The sequence below is a fragment of the Colobus angolensis genome, unplaced genomic scaffold (assembly GCF_000951035.1).
Source record: "Colobus angolensis palliatus isolate OR3802 unplaced genomic scaffold, Cang.pa_1.0 Scaffold172, whole genome shotgun sequence".
NCBI classification, from domain to species: domain Eukaryota; kingdom Metazoa; phylum Chordata; class Mammalia; order Primates; family Cercopithecidae; genus Colobus; species Colobus angolensis.
This window is the reverse complement of record NW_012114844.1, coordinates 3,721,171-3,741,053: the sequence shown is the minus strand read 5'-3', so window position 1 is coordinate 3,741,053 and position 19,883 is coordinate 3,721,171. Positions and strand designations below refer to the sequence as shown.

General features: G+C 49.2%; 1 protein-coding gene across 1 annotated transcript in view; it reads right to left on the bottom strand.

The window, feature by feature from the left end:
- RASGRF1 (Ras protein-specific guanine nucleotide-releasing factor 1) overlaps positions 1 to 19,883 on the bottom strand; it is a 136,694-nt gene that overhangs the window by 71,209 nt on the left and 45,602 nt on the right. Inside the window, exons 6-10 of the mRNA XM_011938398.1 lie at positions 10,655 to 10,734; positions 7,689 to 7,882; positions 6,984 to 7,093; positions 3,320 to 3,438; positions 897 to 1,057 (exon numbers count right to left, since the gene is read on the bottom strand). Coding sequence (XP_011793788.1) covers positions 897 to 1,057; positions 3,320 to 3,438; positions 6,984 to 7,093; positions 7,689 to 7,882; positions 10,655 to 10,734 — 664 coding nt within the window. The remainder of the gene's footprint in view (positions 1 to 896; positions 1,058 to 3,319; positions 3,439 to 6,983; positions 7,094 to 7,688; positions 7,883 to 10,654; positions 10,735 to 19,883) is intronic.

Here is a 19,883-nt window from a genome sequence, read left to right as displayed (position 1 = left end):
ACACATACATACATATACACACCACACACACAGACACAAACACATATACACATATATCCATACTGATATGGTTTGGCTGTGTCCCCACCCAAATCTTATCTTGAATTGTAGCTCCCACAATCCCCACCTGTCATGGGAGGGACCCAGTGGGAGGGGATCGAATCATGGGGGTAGGTTTTTCCCAAGATATTCTTGTGATAGTGAATAAGTATCACAAGATCTGCTGGTTTTATAAGGGCAGTTCCCCTGCCCATGCTCTCTTGACTGCTGCCATGAAAGACGTGCCTTTGCTCCTCCTTTGCCTTCCACCATGACTGTGAGGCCTCCTCAGCCATGTGGAACTGTGAATCCATTAAACCTCTCTTTCTTTGTAAATTACTCAGTCTCAGGTATTTTTTCATAGCAGTAAGAAAATGGACTAATACACACAGAGAGATATAAACACATACAGACACACACACATGTACATACACACCATGCACACATACACACACATGCATATACACATACACACACACACCACATATACAAACACACAGACACAAAAACACAACACATACATACACACAAACACACACAGACACACATGCACACACACATGCCTTTTAGGGGTTTGTCCAGGCCCTCTGGTTCCTCTGTCCAGGTGCCCAGCGTGGGGAATCTGAGGCCCTCGGTTCTTACCTTCCCATCTCCCAGGATTTTGCTAGTGGAAAATTGGTCAAGCTCTGCTCGCTCCAACTGGCCAAACTACGGGGTGTGTGTATATCTGTGCGTGTGTGCATGCATATGTCACCAACACCCCTGCCCACCACCTGGGCCCATAGACCCTATGGCCAGGACAGCACCTGCATGACCCTCACTGGGCAGCCCCTGAGCCCCTCTCCTGCAGCCCTTACCTTGGTCAGGTGAAGCTTCCCTCCAGAGCCTCTGGTACAGATAATCAGATGCTTAGAAAACAGGAAGCACTGTCGCTCACCCTCTTTCTTTAGGGAGAGAGACCCCAGGCGCCCTCTGGTGATCTTGCCCTTTTCAGACATGGGCACCTGGATGAGGGAACCTGTGGGTGGAGGAGAGAGACCCTGAGCCCATTTTTTGGGGTGACTTTTGCCTCTGACCCAGCTTTGAAGGTTGAGATACTGGGGCAGCAGCAGTGGGACAAGTCCATTCTGGTTCCCAGTGGCAAATGTGTTCCTGGGATGCTCCTTTAGGCCTCTCTGCAGGGTCAGATGGTTGGGGGATGAGAGGTGATCAGAGAAGCTCCGTGCAGTGCCCACTGATGTGCCAGCCAGGGGCTAGGGACTCAGCAAGCAAAGGAAACCCCAAAGGGCATGGCCCATGTGGTGAGAATGAAGGGCTGGGCTGAGGTCTGGGGATGGCAGGGGGCTGAATAAGTGGGGAGCCGGCTGCAGGCCCTGAGGGGTTAACAAGATACATTGCACTCCTGCTGGGAACTGCTTAGGGCAAAACCTGCATCCCATCCTATTTGTAAAAAAGATAGCTACTAAGATTAAAAAAAAAAAAAAAAAAGATACATTGCACTCCTGTTGTCCACAGCCATGGTAGACATCACCAATCAATCACTGCACCATACTGCAGAGCTCAGAGAGCCTCTCAGTCCTCAGCACAGCACTCTAGGAAGCCATTACTGAGCAGAGTAGGTGCCTGTCATGAAAGCCATTGCTGCCCTACTCTGGTCTCCCCACCCTAATACATACCCTACAGGACCCTCCCCACTGACGTCCACAGCTCCTCACTGTCCCCAGGATTCAGGCACTCGAGGCCTCCCACCGGTCTGGCTTGGGCACACCTCCCAGCCTGCCCTCTTGCAATTGTCCCCTTCTTCTGCCTCACATGGAGTTCCGGGTCAAGTTAGTCTGAGTGTCACTCTTAGTTCTGAGAAGCCCTTCCTTCACTCTGTCTTCCCTGTGAATTCCTGCTTATCCTTGGGAAAGCCCTCGTGACTCTCTTCGTCCTGCTCCAGGCCACCGCTCTGCCTCCTGCATCAGGGAGATCCACCTGGCACACGTTCCTGCATTTGTCCCCTCATGATTCTCTCCCTCTGTACAATAGGCTTCTGGAGGGCAGGGCTGGGGCTATTCTCTGAGTGTCCCCAGCACCCGCTGTAGGTCTGGCATGAGCAGGGCAGGTATCAGTGTTGGCTGCATGACTGACAAGTGAGAAACACCTTGCAGAATCCACTCATTTTGTCTTCAGGTCCAGCCCAGCTGGAGAGGGAGAAAATGTCTTGGCTCAGGGTGATGGAGCAGATTTCTGGTCTGTGGGGATACTGGCCACCCCAGGAGGGGTCATTTCTTGGGCTACTTCCAAGCCAGGTCCACTTGGGGTTCCTTCAGAGGGGGCCTAAAATACTATGTGAGAATACTTCTGGCATAGAGAACACCCAACACAGCCCGAGGGGAGCTGAGAAACAGGCAGGGCTGGCTCTGAGCTCAGCAGGTCACAGGGTGGGCTTGGGGAAGGACATAGGGGCCACCACACACAGGGGCTGGGACAAAACTCTGAAAAGGTGATACCCTTGTCCAAGGCAGCTGCATAGGCCAGCGGGAGGCGCTGGCAAGTATTTCATTAGGCAGAGAATCCCAGGGCGACAGAGAAGAGACTCTGGAGGTCCGTTTGAGGTGGAGGTCACTTGTGAGGCATGCCAGCAGGAGCTTAGTCTCCCACAAAACATGGAAGTTGAATGTGATGAATTGCACATGCATTGCAGTTCTTACGTCAGTCCCCTGAGCCACAGAGAGCCTTCACCTGCCCCTCTCAACTGGGCTGTGCCTCTTAATCACTGCTCTCAAGGGAAGCAAGGCTAAAGTGTGGGAAAGACCTTTTACCCATGAGAACCACTGTGAAAATGGTCTCTCTAAAGCAGCAGAGGATGTTGAGGAAAGGACAGGGGAATGGACCCAACACTGACCTCCTCCCAGACACTGAAAATGCTTCTGATTCACAGAGACAACTGTTAGCTGTCCTCATCCCCCACCCCATACTTTCTCCCCAAAAAGGACATGTCGATGTTTACTATGACACACAATAGACAAACCAAGGCCATCTGGGTAGAATTCTGTTTACATCTGGAGAGAAGGAAACTGTGAAAACCAATAATATCTGCATCTATATGTATAGATACTGACATCTACATATAGTTGTTGCATTCCGCCAGCAGCCTGGGAATATTCTGCAATCACACTGGCAGGTCTTGGCATGTGGCAGCCAAACCAACTGGTGGTGTCCCCGAGTGCTGCCTCCCTCCTGCTGCTGGGGCCCACCTGGTGGGGGCAGGGGAGACAGGGTGGAGAGGCCATACCTTGTCTCACAAAGGTCTGGCTGGTGTCCAGGAGGATCTCACAGCCTTCAATGATCATGCGCTCGATGGCCAGGTTTTTCCGGATGTTCTCTGTCTCACTTACTTCATCGTGCATTATCCTGTGGGGATGGGAAGCTGCACAGTCAGAGACAGGCTGCCCCCACTTCCCAGGGAGGTGAGAATTCCAGGCTTCTGGGCAGACCTAGGAAGAAAGCCTGGTACGCAGATTCTCAGGTAGGGTCTGTGGTCATGGAGGGGATGGGAGTGTGTATTTACTGAGTGCCTGCTGCATGCTGGGCACTGCATAGACATGACCTCATTTTATCCTTCTGACAGCTCAAGGAGGCAACTGTTCTTATTTCAGAAAAAAGAAAACAGAAGTCAGCAGCTACGAAGCAGCTCTGTCAGATTTTAGAGTCCGAACCATGTAGAACAGACAGCAGGTGCAGCTCAGCACTGGGAAGGATATGGGAGCAGAGGAGACATCCTATGTTCATGACCCTGACCCTCATCCTTCTACCAGCCTTATTCCCATCCCAAGAACAAAGCTCATTGCTCCCTCAGGGCCTTTGCACTTGCTGTCTCCTCTTCTTGAATGCTCTTTCTCCAAATATTTGCATAGTTGTGTCCTTAATATTGCTTGGGTCCTGAAATGGCTTACCTTTTGGAGCACCTGGCAATCCCACTGGCTCAGGGGATGACTTACCTTAGCCTACTTCTGTAAGCTCTGGCTGACCTTAGCTTGAATATAGACAACTCCCCTATTTACCGCTGTAATTCCCCTCCTCTCCGAGAGGTGGCGCCATCCAATAGCTTTTAAAAAATGGCGTTGGTGGGAAAAGGTGGGTGTGAGCCGCCAATTTTGCCTTGGTGGGTTTCCAGGAGTCTTGGGAAGGTAGTGAGGAATTTGGCAGGGGCAGGGTCTGGGGAGTGGGGAAGGGGGGCTTCTGGCAAAAGTACCCCACCTACTCCAAGCAAAGTACAAAACCTTTTATCTGCTGCTAATGCCTGAATTTCTACAGCTAAGACCCAACAAAAGGGCTGGTTAATATGTGTGGCTTACAAACTTCTCTCATAGACATTATCCAATTTAAACCCCAAAATAAAGATGACACTGCCTCTTCCGGAGATGGATCTGTGCTTAACTGAATCAGCATGACATTGAGCAGATTCCTCAATCCCTCTGATCCTTAGTTTCCTCATCTACAGAATGCTGGGGTGAAGGTGGAATAAAAGGGATTTCAGGTACTCGCCCATGCCATGCCATGCCTGGCATATGACAGCTGCTTAAATAAAGGGTAGTAGTCATTGTTGATGATATTATCATTGGTTGCAAAAGAGTTGTTATTATCTTTCCTGGTTAAGGACATGCATTTTAGGCTTAATTTCACTAGGCTAGCACTTTAATAAACGGACCGGGGCCCTTAGCTGGAGTCTCTTCTTTGGGAGCCTCAGTTTCCCCCTTTCTTCCCCAGCAATGCTCTTCTTGGAGGCCTAGGCCCCTGCTTGATGTTTGAGAGGGAGGCACCTCTGGGCACATGCTAGTTCCCTAGAGATGGATTCATTATGGAAGTAGCCAATGGTAATTAAAACCCTTCTCTTGATGAGGGTGGGATTTTGTGGGGGAAGCCTGTGTTTGGTAAAACACAAGGGGGGTAATTCCAAGGTAGCAAAACTAGTTTTCCTGAGCAGCTGCAGTTTACACATTCTAAGTTCCAGCCCCAAGTGGGGTTTGTGTTCGGGACCCGCATGCACACATGTGGGAGCTCTGGGAAGGCGGTGGGAGTTTCCAGGCTGTGAGGCTCCTGGGAGCCCTGGAAATGATGACTTGGGTTATCAGTGAGCAGAGAATATAGGGGTCAGGATAAAAAGGTGGGATGAAGGCCCAGTCCCTGGAGGTGGGGAGTGTTTCTGAGCGCAGCCTAGGAGAAGTTTGGCTATGTAATGGCTTCCTCCCTGGGGGTACGTGAGAGAAGAATGAAAGGGATACTGTCATGGTGATAGGAAAACCTTTTGTGCCACTGGAGCTGGGTTCAGGGCCAGGTACAGGTAGTTGGGTGGGAGGAAGGAAGAGTAGGCCACACACCGAGGATCCTGGGGATAAGGGATCAGGGTCTTATGTCAAATACCTCGGCACCATGTGCCACCTGCAGCTCTGTTTGCAACAGGATAGGATATCCCTCAGCAAGGAGGAGCCCTGCTGCCTTACAGGAGTCCCAAACCTTTTTCCTTGGGGAAGAGTGTGCAGGATTTGGATCCCTGGGCATGGGAGGACTGGAGTCCCTCCACCTTCCTGATCGGTGGTTTTGTTACTCTGCAACTCTGCAATCACACCCTGATGGCATCCTTGCCCTGATTCTCCACTCAGGTGTGCAACTTGGCTGGGTCGTGGAAGGATCAGGGGCACCCTATACCTTGTGCTGGTCCAGCCTGGTCCTCCCTCCACCCAGCTGGGAGCTGTGGCCTCGTTGGCTGCCCCTTGACGGCCTCAGGAAGACTTTTAGGGCACTGAGTATTTGGCAGTGCCCTGGGTAGGGGCCGGGGCTGGATCCCAGACCCTGCAGACTGACCCTTCTTTGTAGCCCTTGGCAGCCCAGTTCTGACCACAAGGCCCTTCCTCATCTCTTGGTCTTCACAGGGTGGATACCCCCGGGCTCAGCCTCTGGTTCTCATCTTTTTCCTGCCCAAGCTAATTCCCTTGGCAATCTCACCAGTGCTGTCGCTTTAAACACCATCTGCAAGCTGATGATTACCAGATTTCTCTCTCCCCTCCGCTCCAGACTCAAATTCCCCAGTCCCTTCCTGTCATCTCCACTTGGACATTGAATTGGCATCTCAGGTTCAACATGCTCCCGAGAAAGCTCCTGAACTCCCCTCCAGACTTGTCCCTGCTGCAGTTTTCTCCAGCTCGGTTGACGGCACCTCTGCCCTCTTGTGGCTCAGCCCCACATCCTGGAATCACCTTTGACTCTACTCTTTCTCTTTCCACATCAAATCCATCAGAAAATCCCATTGCATCCAGGATCTGAATCTCTTCCTGGAACCTCTTCCTGGATGACCACAGTCGTCTGCTGCCTGGGGTGCTGCAAGAGCCCCTCCGTGCTCCCCCATGTCTGCCCTTGCAGAGGAAGCTTCCCTCTGGACTTCAGGGGCTGAAAGAGGGCCAGGTGAGGGGCCTTGACCAGAGGACTGGGGCACTAGATTGAACAAGCCATGTGCTTATCCACCCACTGCCACTACCTGCCTCTGGTTGACTAGAGCCTTGGGCACATGAGGGCCTGTCACCCAGGACCCCCTCTGGGCCTCCTATGGCCACAGGTTTTGACACATTGACAGTGGAGAACAGAGGAAACAGGCAGAGAGTGCCTGGGAGTCCCAGACAGCTCCCTCTCCTGGGAGATGTTGAGCGCCCAGGGGCCTTCCTCGGGCCCCATCTGTGCCAGGGATAGCACAGTACCCACTATTCCTGCCCACCAGGGCTTGAGTTGTAACCCCCTCAGGACCACTCCAGAGGACTCTGCTTTGAGCTGCGGCAAGCTGTGCCCCTCCCTTACAATCCCCATCTGAACTCGAGCTTTGTCAGGGGTTCAGCGAACTCCTGGTGAGGGGCATCCTCAACCCTGCCCCATCTGCCGGTCTGGTGCACTGAAGAACCAGGCCTCACCTGGACAGCTCCTCCAGTTTGGACTTGGCGTAGTCCAGGCTGTTGCGCTCAACGTGCTCATGAGGTGTGTGGGCCAGGAGCTCGTGGAGGGTCAATATGTACCTGGGGATCTGTGGACAGGTGGGAGAGGTGAGGGTGGAGAAAGAGCCAGGGAAGTAGGGCCGGGGAGCAAGGCAGGGTCAGACAGGGAGTGAGCAAGAGAGAAAGAGAAAGAGGGAGAGGGAGAGGGAGAGAGAGAAAGAGGTGGCGAGGGCAGGGGAAAGAGGGAGAGAGAGAGAGAGCACATGAGCATAGGGTGCAGGTGCGGGGAGAGAGAGAGAGAGAGCATGAAGGGGGGTGGAGGGAGAGAGAGAGAATGGTTTTTAGCCCAGAGGACTTCCATGAGCAGAACTGAGAAAGGAGATAGGCTGCCCTTTGGTCACAGACTCTAACTTGGAGGCTCTTCCAGGGTCTTGTCTAGGGCTCTGCTCTGGTTGAGGGTGGTGTGGGGTGCTCAGGAGCCAGGAGAGAAAGGTGGGTGGACAGGCCCGCAGTCAGCTTGCCCTGCACCCAGCATTGTCCGTTGCTGGCCCTAACCACCTCCCCCACCCCCTCTGGCAACCCAGAGCTGGGGCACGTTAAACACTGAGCCCCCCTGCCTGCCATGGTCCCTTCCCCATGCCTGCCTCCCTGACTCTCCCCCACCCAGGGAGGGCCAGATGCCACCTGGAACATGGGGTAGGTAAGGAAGGTCTCCAGCGTCCTCTCCTCGCAGTCAGGCTTGGCCTCGTAGTGCTTCAGTAGCTTGTCAAAGTCACGGTTCTGCTTGCAGTGGGCCAGGATCTGCAGGCTATACTGGTGGTTGCGGACAAACTCTTGGTAGATGTTGAGCATGGGCAGCAGGATGTCAAACAGGTCAGCTGGAAGGATGAGGCAGTCAGTGGGTGGCCAGGGCAGCTTGGTGGGGACAGAATCCCCTAGGCCCTTGGCTCCCCCAGCTACACCTAGAAAGGCCAGGGGCCAGGTTCAAGTTCCTCACCCCAGAGACATCTCTGCTCTTGGGGATGACTCCAGGACCACTGCCCTGTCCAGTGCCAGTAGGTGGGCCTCTGTCATTGGGACCACATTAGAATCACAGACTCTTAGAGACACTTGTGATGGGAGTGTCAGAGAGAGGAGGTAGAGTGGGCACTGTGGGGTGCCACCTGGATCCCCCCAGCTGCCAGGAGTCCTGGTGGCCAATGACTCTCAGCTGGGTCCTCTCCAGGCATTTCTGTCAGCTGGAGGAAGCTGCCTTGCCTGGTCTGTCCTCCCGCTTCAATTCGGGACATTAGTGTGAGGTCACCCCTTCTCCATAGCTTCCTGTGGGGTTGGCTGAGGTTCTGTTGCAGCTGGAATGCCGACCAGATCCTCCCTCTGCCTGCCCCCATGCCCTGTGGTGCTATGGCCTAGGACACTCCCCAAGAGGCCTCCCTCCCTCCTGGAGCCTCTGTCCTGAGACAGAAGTGGCCTATCTGAGGTCACAGGGCAAGTCAGCAGCCGGCCTGGAGCTGGGTCTCCTGACCCCCTGATTCCAGGGGTTTTCCTACCATATGACACATGAGTCTCTGCTCCTTCGTTCATCTGTCATTGTCCCAGCAGGCCTTGCAGGCTCAGCACTATCTAGTTCACCAGGTGGGGTCCTTTCTGGCTATAGTTCTGTCTCGAGCTTCCTGGGCATATAACTTTCCTTTCAGTGCCCCTAAGTCCCAACCAATTTCCCCAAATCTGCCCTTACACATTTGATAGACTGGGATGGAGTCATGTGAAACATCTTCTATTTATTTATTTATTTATTTATTTATTTGATGGACTCTTGCTCTGTTGCCCAGGCTGGAGTGCAGTGGTGCAGTCTTGGTTCACTGTAATCTCTGCCTCCCATGTTCAAGTGATTCTCCCATCTCAGCCTTCCACGTAGCTGGGACTACTGGTGTGCACCACCACGCCCAGATAATTTTTGAATTTTTGTGTTTTTTGTAGAGATAGAGTTTTACCACGTTGACCAGGATGGTCTTGAACTCCTGACCTCAAGTGATCTGCCTGCCCTGGCCTCCCAAAGTGGTGAGATTATAGGCGTGAACCACTGTGCCTGGCCTTGAAACATCTTCTTCTTCTTTCTCTTCATTTTTTTGAGATAGAGTCTTGTTCTGTCGCCCAGGCTGGAGTGGAGTGCAATGGTGAGATCTTGGCTCACCGTAACCTCTGCCTCTTGGGTTCAAGCAATTCTCCTGCCTCAGCCTCCCACGTAGCTGGGACTACAGGTGTGCGCCACCATACTGGGCTAATTTTTGTAATTCTAGTAGAGACAGGGTTTCACCATGTTGGCCAGGCTGGTCTTCACCTCTTGACCTCAGGCGATCTGCCTGTCTCAGCCTCCCACAGTGCTGGGATTAAAGGCGTGAGTCACCACGCCTGGCCAAAACATCTTCTTATAAGTCCCATTTAAGAAAGGAAACATGGTTTCCTTGTAATCAACTCTAAATGATAGCTCATGTGATGGGTGTCCGACCACCTGATGGACAATACCTTCAACAATGCAATTGCAGAAGATGAGGACCCCATCTTTCTAAGGACACTTCTTATTTTGACCTTAGAGAAAAGTACAGGTCTTTGACTTCAGAAAAATAATAATGCCTACTTCCCCCTGGGAAGCTGAGGGCAGGGGAGCTCTGGAGAGCCAGGCCTGGGCCTGCTCTGTGCCCTCCACCTATGCAGCCTTTGCTATCCCTTTACTTCCCTAAGCCGTTTTCTTTGCCTCCATCGTGGAGGTGACACCAACACTCACCTTTATCTACCACATTAAGAAAGTGAAAAAAAAAGAAAGACACTTGGTGCAGGTTGAGGGTGAGATGCAGGAGGTTCTTCTGTCTGTTGCTTGTGGAACTTAGGGCAGTGCAGCCATCTTGGAGAACAATGGGATAATATGTATGAAGCAAGAGCCTTTCACATTTTTGGGTTCTTTGTCTTTAGCAATTCTGCTAATTGGAAACCTATCGCAAGGAAATGATCTCTAATATGGAGAAAATTTCTTATGAAGAGATGATTATTTCTAATAACAAAAAATTGGAACAACTCTAAGAGCCAACCATAGCAGACAGTTAGATAAATGACAGTGCCTTCATGGGTACTGGAGTATTACACAGTGATCAAAAAGCATGCTTTTGGCATGAGAAAATGCTTATGGGATAATGCTAAGTAAAAGAAAAAAAAAACAACACACAGCAAGATACAAATTCTATATTCAGTATGTTTGCAATTATGTAAAGTGGAAAAAAACCCAAGATCTATGCATAGAAAAAAATTGGAAGAAAACACACCAACGTGTTTATAGTGGTTATCTTTGGGAAGCAGAACTATGCTTGATATTTTTAAACATTTTCTACTTTTATGGGTTCTCAATTTTTCTGAAATGGATGTGTATACATTCTTTATAAAAGGGGAAAGTGGATAGGAAACTAAAAATATATCATTTCCTCTTAGAAATACAGGATCTGCCAACTTGTCTTTTCTCTTCTGCTCCCCTCTGAGGGATTCTGTGGGTTTTAAAAAGTGACACTCTATTATGCTCTAGAAGGACAAAACTGCCACAGCCTTTTGGGGTGGGCCCTGGAGGGGGATTTCTCTGGGGGCCTCAGTGAGGGTTGACTACTCACCCAGGACAAGCGTGGGCCAGCTGGAGATGCGGGCCTTCAGGCCTTGGTAAAAGATCTGATGTAAAAACATGATGGTTTCACTGAAAGAGAAAGCACAGGGTCACCTCTGCCCCACGGACTTCCTGCTCCTCCAGAGGTGACTGTCCCCAAACCTCCTGCGCGATTTCAGCAGCAAACCCTTTTCTCATGTGAGACCTTACGTGAAAACTGCATTGGCAGGATGGATGATATAATCTGGGGGGCCTGGTGCTAAATGAGAATGCAGGCCCCTGGTTAAAGAATCACTAAGCATTTCCAGATGGTGACAGCAGAGCATTAAATCAAGCCCAGGCTCGTCTATGCATGGGGTGGCATATCCATGGGCCAGCAGAGGGCAGGGAGCTACTCTGGCCAGTGGCCTCTGTCTCCTCAAGTCCCGGCCTGCTGGGTTCCACACCCCCTACCCCAAGGTATCTTGGAGGAAACCAGGGCTCTGGCGAACACGGGTAAAAGCCACGGATCAACAGAAGAGCTAGAGTTTGGGATTAGCACAGAGAGGGGCCGAAATCTGCCTAATGCCCCTTTCTGGTTGTGAGACCATGAATAAGTTACCTAAGGTCTCCCAGCCTTGAGTCCTTCTGTGTAAAATGCGAAGGTGAAATGAGGAAGCCCCGGAAGCCATGGGACAATTTGAGTGCCCAGTGCACAGGAGACGCTCAGCAAACGCTAGGTCCCCAATACCCAGTAACCGCCCCCGCTTTTTGGAATCAAAGTCAGAGAAGCCAAAAGATCCAGAGTCTTGCTGCTTGCAAAGCCTCTGTTTTGTTGCCACATAACATGCTGAACTCGTATTCTCATTGGCAGCTTAGCGGGCTGGATACAGACAGCCACATTTGCTGGGCCTTCCCCGCAACCCGTTTTGCACCCACTGCTCCCAAAGCAGCTGGTCCCAGAACACAGTCCGGGCGTCTCCTCTCCCAGGACAAGCTGTGAGGACTGAGAGAATACCAGAGAGAGGCGGCTTCTGCTGCTCCCTGTACCCCCATTCCTTCCTGCCCAACCATTTCTCCCCTACTCCTTAGCTCCTACCACCTTGGAGACCTGGGAGTTTTCCCCAGATTCCCTCTAGGCTTTTTGCAGTACACTCCATTTATGGATAGGAAAACTGAGGCCCAGAGAGAGAAAGTGAGTACCTCAGGAGTCAGGGAGAGCCCTGAGCCTTTGGGCAGGCCCCTCTCTCTCCCTGGAATGCTCTCCTGTCTGTCTTTGGCAGCATTCTCCACGGTGTGCTCTGGGCTCCCTCCCGCCTCTGTTTCTCTAGGGCTTTGTTGGGTTGTTTGAGGTACCTGGTGTTTCCCACCTTGGGATGCTGGCCCTTCTCCCAGCGGTTTGTGCTCTGAGGCAGCCCTCCTCCATCTCACTGTCTTAGAACAATGAGAGCAGAGGGTGGAAGACATCTGGTGAGCACAGAGATGCTCCAGCTTCGAGGCGGTGTGGGGCAGGGCACAGGGGCCAGTGGATGGAGGGGGCTCAGAGGTCAGAGGCTCAGGACCCCAGAGGGATGTGAAATGTCCTGCACATGCCTGCTTTGCAGATAAACAGGTAGGGTGGGGAGAAAGAGGATGTGAGAGAGATAGCGAGAGAGGAAGGGGTGAGGGAGGTAAGAGAGGGAGACGGGAAGAAAGACAGGGAGAGAGAACAGAACAGAACACAACACAACACCTCCAGGCTAAAGGGTGAAACTAGCAACTGCATTCCACAGAATATGTAGAAGGAAAGGAAAACTGAGCAAGACTGAAACCAATGCGAACTTAAAAATCCAAGCAGAGAAGACTTTGAGCTCTCACTTCTGAGTGTGGACTCCACCAGTATTATGAATTGTCTGTCATCTCCCTAAAGTTCCCAGAGAAAGGGTCCCTCCAGGTATGGCGACATCTTATGACCCTTGGTAATCCTGGTTTCTGTCTGGCTCTGACCCTCAAATGAATTTGTTGAATGGATAAATGTTCCAATTTTAAGAACTTTGGGAGTCCACATGTGAAGACCCTTCAAAATGGCCAATAGCAAGAGACCGACCCAGGGTTGCGTGAGAGTGCAGAGAGGGAAGAATGTCTGACTTGAGGTGGGAGGCAAGGAGGTCAGGTCAGGGGACTTTCAGGGGTTCTTGAGGGAGCCATATTTGGCAGCCATCCCCAATCTTTTTGGCACCAGGGACTGGTTTTGTGGAAGACAATCTTTTCACAGACGGATGGTGGGGTGGGGGCAGTGTGGTGGAGGGATGGTTTCAGGGTGATTCAAGTGCATTACATTTATTGTGCAGTTTATTTCTATTATTATTATTATATTTTTGAGGCAGAGTCTTGCTCTGTTGCCCAGGCTGCAGTGTAATGGCGTGATCTCGGCTCACTGCAATCTTGAATCCTTCCGGGTTCAAGCGATTCTCCTGTCTCAGTCTCCCGAGTGGCTGGGATTACAGGTGCGCACCAGCACGCTGGGTTAATTTTTGTATTTTTAGTAGAGATGGGGTTTCACCATATTGGCCAGGCTGGTCTCAAACTCCTGACCTCAGGTGATCCACCTGCCTTGGCCTCCCAATGTGCTGGGATTACAGGCGTGAGCCACCATGCCTGGCTTATTTCTTTTATTATTACATTGTAATATATAATGAAATAATTGTGCAAGTCACCATAATGTAGAATCAATGGGAGCCCTGAGTTTGTTTTCCTGCAACTAGACGGTCCCATCTGGGGGTAATGGGAGACAGTGACAGATCATCAGGCATTAGATTGTCATAAGGAGCATGCAATCTAGATCCCTCACATGTGCAGTTCATGATAGGGTTTGTGCTCCTATGAGAATCTAATGCTGCCACTGATCTGACAGGACGTGGAGCTCAGGTGGTAATGTGAGCAATGGGGAGTGGCTATAAATACAGATGAATCTTTGCTTGCTCACTCACTGTTCACCTCCTGCTGTGGGGTCCAGATTCTAACAGGCTACAGACCAGTGTTAGTCTGTGGCCTGGGGGTTGGGGACCCCTGATACATAGGATCTTGACATGTGTCTAGATCCTTTTAGATAGCCCTGAGTATTGCCATGGCGAGACTTAGGATTGCCATTCTCAGACAGCTTCAGCACAGCAGACAACTGTTCAGGATGGACCAGGGAGAAAATGAACCTTCTTATATCCCAGTACTGCACATGCCTGTGCAGCAGCATATCAGGAACATCATAAGGTAGAATTATAAAAATACAGTTGATGAAGCCTCCATTTCTAAGGTTAAATTTAAAGAATTTAACTTGTAATCCTACTACTCAGAAATTACTATCATTGCCCAGCCAACTAAAAAAATTACCTCATTTTGACTTGATTTGCTTAAAAAAATCAAATTATTAATGGGTTGGTTGAACATTTTTCTTATATATTGGCCATTTGTATTTCTTTTTAAAAAATTGCCTAGTCATGGTCATTGCTATTTTTTCTCTTATTAATCTTTTCTCTCTTATTAATTTTAAATAACTATATTAAGTGTGTAGTCTGACATCTATGTTGTAGACATCTTTGCTTAGCTATTTGCCTGTTAATTTTGTGTCTAGTGTTATTCTGAAGTTTTTCCATTTTTCCTTGTAAGGTGGACCATTTTCTCTCTGGTTGGCTTGGGGAATCATATCTATCCCCACTCCCAGACTGCTTACATACTCATGTATATATTATTTTATTGTTTCATTTTTACATGTAAATACTTAATTATTGTTTGCTTTGGTGTATGATATGAATAAGGGAGACAGACATAGCCTTTCCTTCAGTTTGGTTAGCCAATTGTCAATTCTGTTAATCAAATATACCAGCTATTTACTAGGCTAGTTTTTCATAGTTACCAAATTCTCACCAGATGAGGTGGCTCACGCCTATAATCTCAGCACTTTGGGAGGCTGATGCAGGTGGATCTCTTGAGTCTGGACACTATAGGGAGACCCCATCTCTACAAAAAATAAAAAACTTAGCCACGCATGGTGGTGCACACTGGTGGTCCCAGCTACTCAGGAGGTTGAGAGGATGGCTTGAGCCCAGGAGGCAGAGGTTAGCAGTGAGCCAAGATCACATCACTGCACTCCAGCCTGGGCAACAGAGTGAGACCCTGTCTCAAAAAAAAAAAAAAAAATTCTAATATATGCGTAAGTCTCTTTCTGGACTTTCTATTTTATTTTGTTGATCTTGGATTAGTCTTAGGTTATTTTTATTACTTAATATATTTATAAGCCTTTATAATATATTTTAATTACAGGTAGGAAATTCTTTCATTGTTTTTTAAGAATATTATCTGTTTGTATGCATTTATTCCTCCATCTGAATGTTAAAATCATTTTGCTAGGCTGCACTTTGATTGGCATCACATTAAATTTACAGAATATTCTGGGTGAAATGATATCTTTACGACACACATCCTTTCTTTTTTTTTTGAGACGGAGTCTCATTCTGTTGCCCAGGCTGGAGTGCACTGGTGTGATCTTGGCTCACTACAAGCTCCACCTCCCGGGTTCACACCATTCTCCTGCCTCAGTCTCCCTAGTAGCTGGAACTACAGGCACGCGCCAACACGCCTGCCTAATTTTTGTATTTTTTAGTAGAAATGTGGTTTCACTGTGTTAGCCAGGATAGTCTCGATCTCCTGACCTCATGATCCACCCACCTCAGCCTCCCAAAGTGCTGGGATTACAGGCATGAGCCACTGCACCTGGCACAACACGCATCTTTTTGTCCAGGATGCTGGTGTGTCTCTCTACTTTACTATGCCTTTGTTGATGCCTCATCACATAGATACTGTGTTTATTCCTAGACATTTTATGTTCTTGTTGCTATTTCTCATAGTATATTTTCTAAGTGGTTTCTGTAGTCATAGGGAAAAGTTACTGATTTTTCTTTTTTTTTTGAGACAGGGTCTTGCTCTGTCCCCCAGACTGGGGTATGGTGGTGTGATCTCAGCTCACTGTAGCCTCGGCCTCCTGGGCTCAAGCGATCTTCCCACCTTAGCTTCCTGAGAAGCTGGGACTACAGGTGTGTGCCACCATGACCTTCTAATTTTAAGTTTTCTGTAGAGATGAGATCTCCCTATGTTGCCTGGGCTGGTCTTGAATTCCTGGTTAAAGCAATCCTTCTGCCTCGAAAGTGCTGGGATTAGAGGCATGAGGCACTGTGTCCAGCCTGATTTTGCTTATATATTAACAACATGAACTCCTAATAGTTTTTAGGAGTTTTTTTTTTTTTTTCATTGACCCTGACCTTGGGTCTGCCCCACAGAGCTGCTTCTCTTCCTTCTCTTCTCATTAAATAGCAGCCCTTCCCACTAGGCTCTCAGACAGAACCTGGGAATCACCTATCACCTCTTCCCCCTTCACCCCTATATCTACTCCATCAAAGTTGCTGATTCTGCTGTCTCCTGTCTGTTGCATCTGCCACTCCTGTCACCTCTGCCTAGACCATTGTCAGTGGGCCCCTAACTGGTCTTTTGCTTCCACTCTTGCTCCTGGTCCACCCATTCTCCACACAGTGGATTCATCTCTTAAAAATTGAATCCAATCGGGGGAGTGGCCTTAACTTGGCCTTCAGCCCCCTGTAGGAGCTGCCTCTGTCTGTCTCATGGGCTACTCCCTCTTCCCTATGCCCTCTCAGCACTCTGGCCTTCTGTTCCCTGGATTTGCTTTCTTCTGCCTTAAGGCCTTTGCACAGGCCATTCCCTTTGCTCTCACCACCCCCTTTGTTGGCATAGCTCTTCTATTTATCAGAGCGAGAGCGAGAGCGAGAGCGAGAGAGAGAGAGAGAGAGAGTGTCTGTACACACATAAATGTGCTATTTTTAAGACCAAGTTTTGGTAAAAAAAATTGGGAAGTTTTATTCTTTTATCCAATGTTCTATAACAGTTTAAATAAAAATGATTGATTCTTTTAAAATGCCAAGTTCATTGTGACCCTCTAAGGGGATTTACACCATGCACCTTTCTCAAATCTACATGACCCCTTGAAGGTGGAATACCTAATAACATCTTGCAGAACTAGTTTTCATTCACTCATTCAACATATAGTTATTGAGTACCTACTAGGTGTCAGGCACTTGCTCAGACAATGGTCTCCCTGTGTCTAACTTCAGCAATCATAAAAACAGAAATAGTCCCCATCAAGGCTGCTGGATGCACAGTTCTAGTGGGCACCATTCACAGCTTAGTGTATGTCAGGGGTTGGCAAACTATAGCCCATGGGCCAAATCTAGCATAGCTGCTGTTTCTGTATGGCCTGAGAGCTTAGAATAATTTTTACATTTTTAAATGGTTGAAAACAAAAGAAAAGTTTTACTGTAATATAGCCACACTCATTTGTTTTTGGATTATCTGTGACTGCTTAGTTGTAACAGAAATGATATGTCTCACAAAGTCTAAAACATTTGCTAACTGGCTCTTTACAGAAGAAAGTCCACCCACCCCTGTGCAACGTGAACAGTGCCCCCAGAACTGTTCAGTGCACAGCTGGTGCAGCTGTAATCTATGGCCCTGTCCCCACTCACATTGAACAGTTAATATAGTGAGAGACCTAAACACAAAAAGAAATCTTTATTTAAGTGTGATGCATGCAACAAAGAGAAGCATAGGGGTTCTGGGACAGCACGACCAAAGCACATAAACCAATGGTGGCAAGGGGCATGGGGGTGGTCAGGGACATGGCAACCAAGGAAAGACATGAAGAAAGAGTAGGATTGCTGTCAGAAGGAGAGTAGGGTGGGAAGAACGTTCCAGCAAGAGAAGTGGCCTAACTGCAGGACATGTTCATTTTGCCTGGTTCACTTCCTGAGCCCAGAAAGGGGCATGACGTACCCAAGGCCAGTCCAAGGCAGATAGGGCTGGGCAGGAGCAGGACTAAACCAGGCCCCTTCACTCTTGCCCCAACACCCTGCCTGTTGCATTGCACCAGTCACTCATCATGGGTTCCGGGCCTGCCCCTCATTACCCTCCAGCCCATGCAGACAGGATGAATTGATTGTGGCATGCTCTCCTGCTGAGCCTCATCATTCCCTCAACTCAGGGCTCCAGGCAGCCACTGCCAATCAGTCAGCGCAGGAAGCAAGATATAAACCATCTGCCACCAGGACAGGCTGCCTCTTGTCATGGGCAACACCTGTGGTTCCCAGCACATGGCGCTGGGCATGGTTTTTATTAAAGGGAAATAGCCAGTTTCTAAGCTTATTGTCTTGACTGAACAAAGCCTGCTGCAAATGTTTAGTTCAAAGATCTTCTCCCCTCTATTTGAGAAGTACACAGTTAACACCCTCCCCAGCTCTGCAACATCCTCGATGAATCTGCCAAGCTGGAGAGAGGCTTCTGTCCTCCCAAGGACCTTTTAAAATGAGCTTCAGTAAATCACCAAATTAGCATCAGGTCTCTAATGTGGCTGTATATTTCAGCCTAAAAGCAAATCTAGGGGAGAGCTACATATGGAAAAGCTTTGCAGCAAGTGAGCTGGCAGCTCCACCGTGGCTTATGACACACAGACCTTTGTGCTGTGGTCTGAGGCAAGGAGAGCGGCGAGGTTCACGCCCTGGATCGGCCCCCACAGCGTGGACAGCAAGTGAAAACGTGGGTCTCACACACAAGGGGGAGTTCTCCAACAGAGGGTGCATGCCCAGACCTGTGCTGTAATGACCCACACTCATTAGCAGTAGGGGCAAGGAAAATGGGTTCCTGGAGAGGATTCCAGCCCATTATTTAACAAGGCAGCAGCGGGAAGCTGGATCCTTACCATTAAACAGATCTAGGTTACAATCCCAGCCTGCCCCACTCGCTGTGTACTATTGAGCATTTCCTGCCACCTCTCTGATCCTGGCTCCAGCCTCATGGGTGCCTCTGAGGATCAGAAAGCATGCAGGTCAAGTGCTGGCAGAGAGCCCAGCACAATGCAGGTCCTATAAAGCATTGCCATAGTATGGGAAGTGCAGTCCAGAAACTTCAATCCTGCAAAGTGCTGAGTGGGAGCTGTTTTAAGGTCACATAAAAAATAATTCCAGCTGTTCCTTACGTTTGCAAAAAATCATAGAGCTTAAGATAGTGAAGCTTTGCTGTCCCCAAGTGACCATGTATAAGGCAAGGATGATCTGGAGACCATCATGTTCCAGTTCTTCCTTCCCACCCTGACCCCTGGGGAAGGAAAGATTTCTGGCTTGCACATGTTTGAGAATAGGGACCAGGGTGGAGGAGAGGAACCAGCCTCATCAGACTTGCAGCTATTGATATAACCACCAGGGCTTCTCACTTAATCTAGGAAGACAATAGAGTAAATAACATTGACTGATTTTCAATGTTGAACCAGCCTTGCATTCCTGGGATGGATCCCACTTGGTCAGGATGTATTACTCTTTTTATATATTGCTAGATTCACTTTGCTATTTTGTATATATGCACATGAGGGATATTGGGCTGTAGTTTTCTTGTGATGTATTTGGTTGTGATATGAGGGTAATGCTGACTTGTAAAAGGAGTCAGAAGTGTTCCTTCCATGTTATATTTGATTTTGATTTCTTGCACGGTGCATTATTATGGAGCACCTGGGCTATGTTGGGCTCTGTGCTAAACACTTTACACCAAGTCTCTTCTTTGATCCTTTAGTGCCTGTAAGAGGCAGGTACATTCCTGGGGCAGCCTTTTCTGATGACCTCTAGAGTCCATATTCTAGAGGTCTTGGGAATTGATCAGGCTGCTGCTATTTTTCCTGAGATCAATAAAATTGCTAAGGTAGGCAACAGTTGGCCTTGGGCCCATCATAAAGAAGGTGAAATGGGCAGCATCCTTGGGATGAAAAAGCAGCTACCTGGGGAGATGGTGATGGGTAAGGGAGCTTCTCAGGCTGAAGCCTGTGGAGGATGCCACTTGTCTTTGTTCTAGGCAGGCATGCACACTGCCTAGGAGGCCCTGAAAGCATCACATTCATAGTGCCACTATTCAGAGCTGGAGGATCTTAAAGGGCATCTAATTAAACTTCTAAACCTCTTTGATGTTTCTGACAAAGGGTTACTCTTCTGAATTCTTACTGTGATGGGGAGCTCATTACTCTTCCAAACTTTTGCCTCTGGGTCCACCAGCCTTCAGTTATCCAGGCCCCTACAAGGCACCAGGGAAGTGCACTCAGATGCACATTTGCCTCTGCTGGCAGGATGCAAACATGTGCTGGGCAGTCATGCCTGCTCAGGCCCTGGAGTCCCTCCATGCTC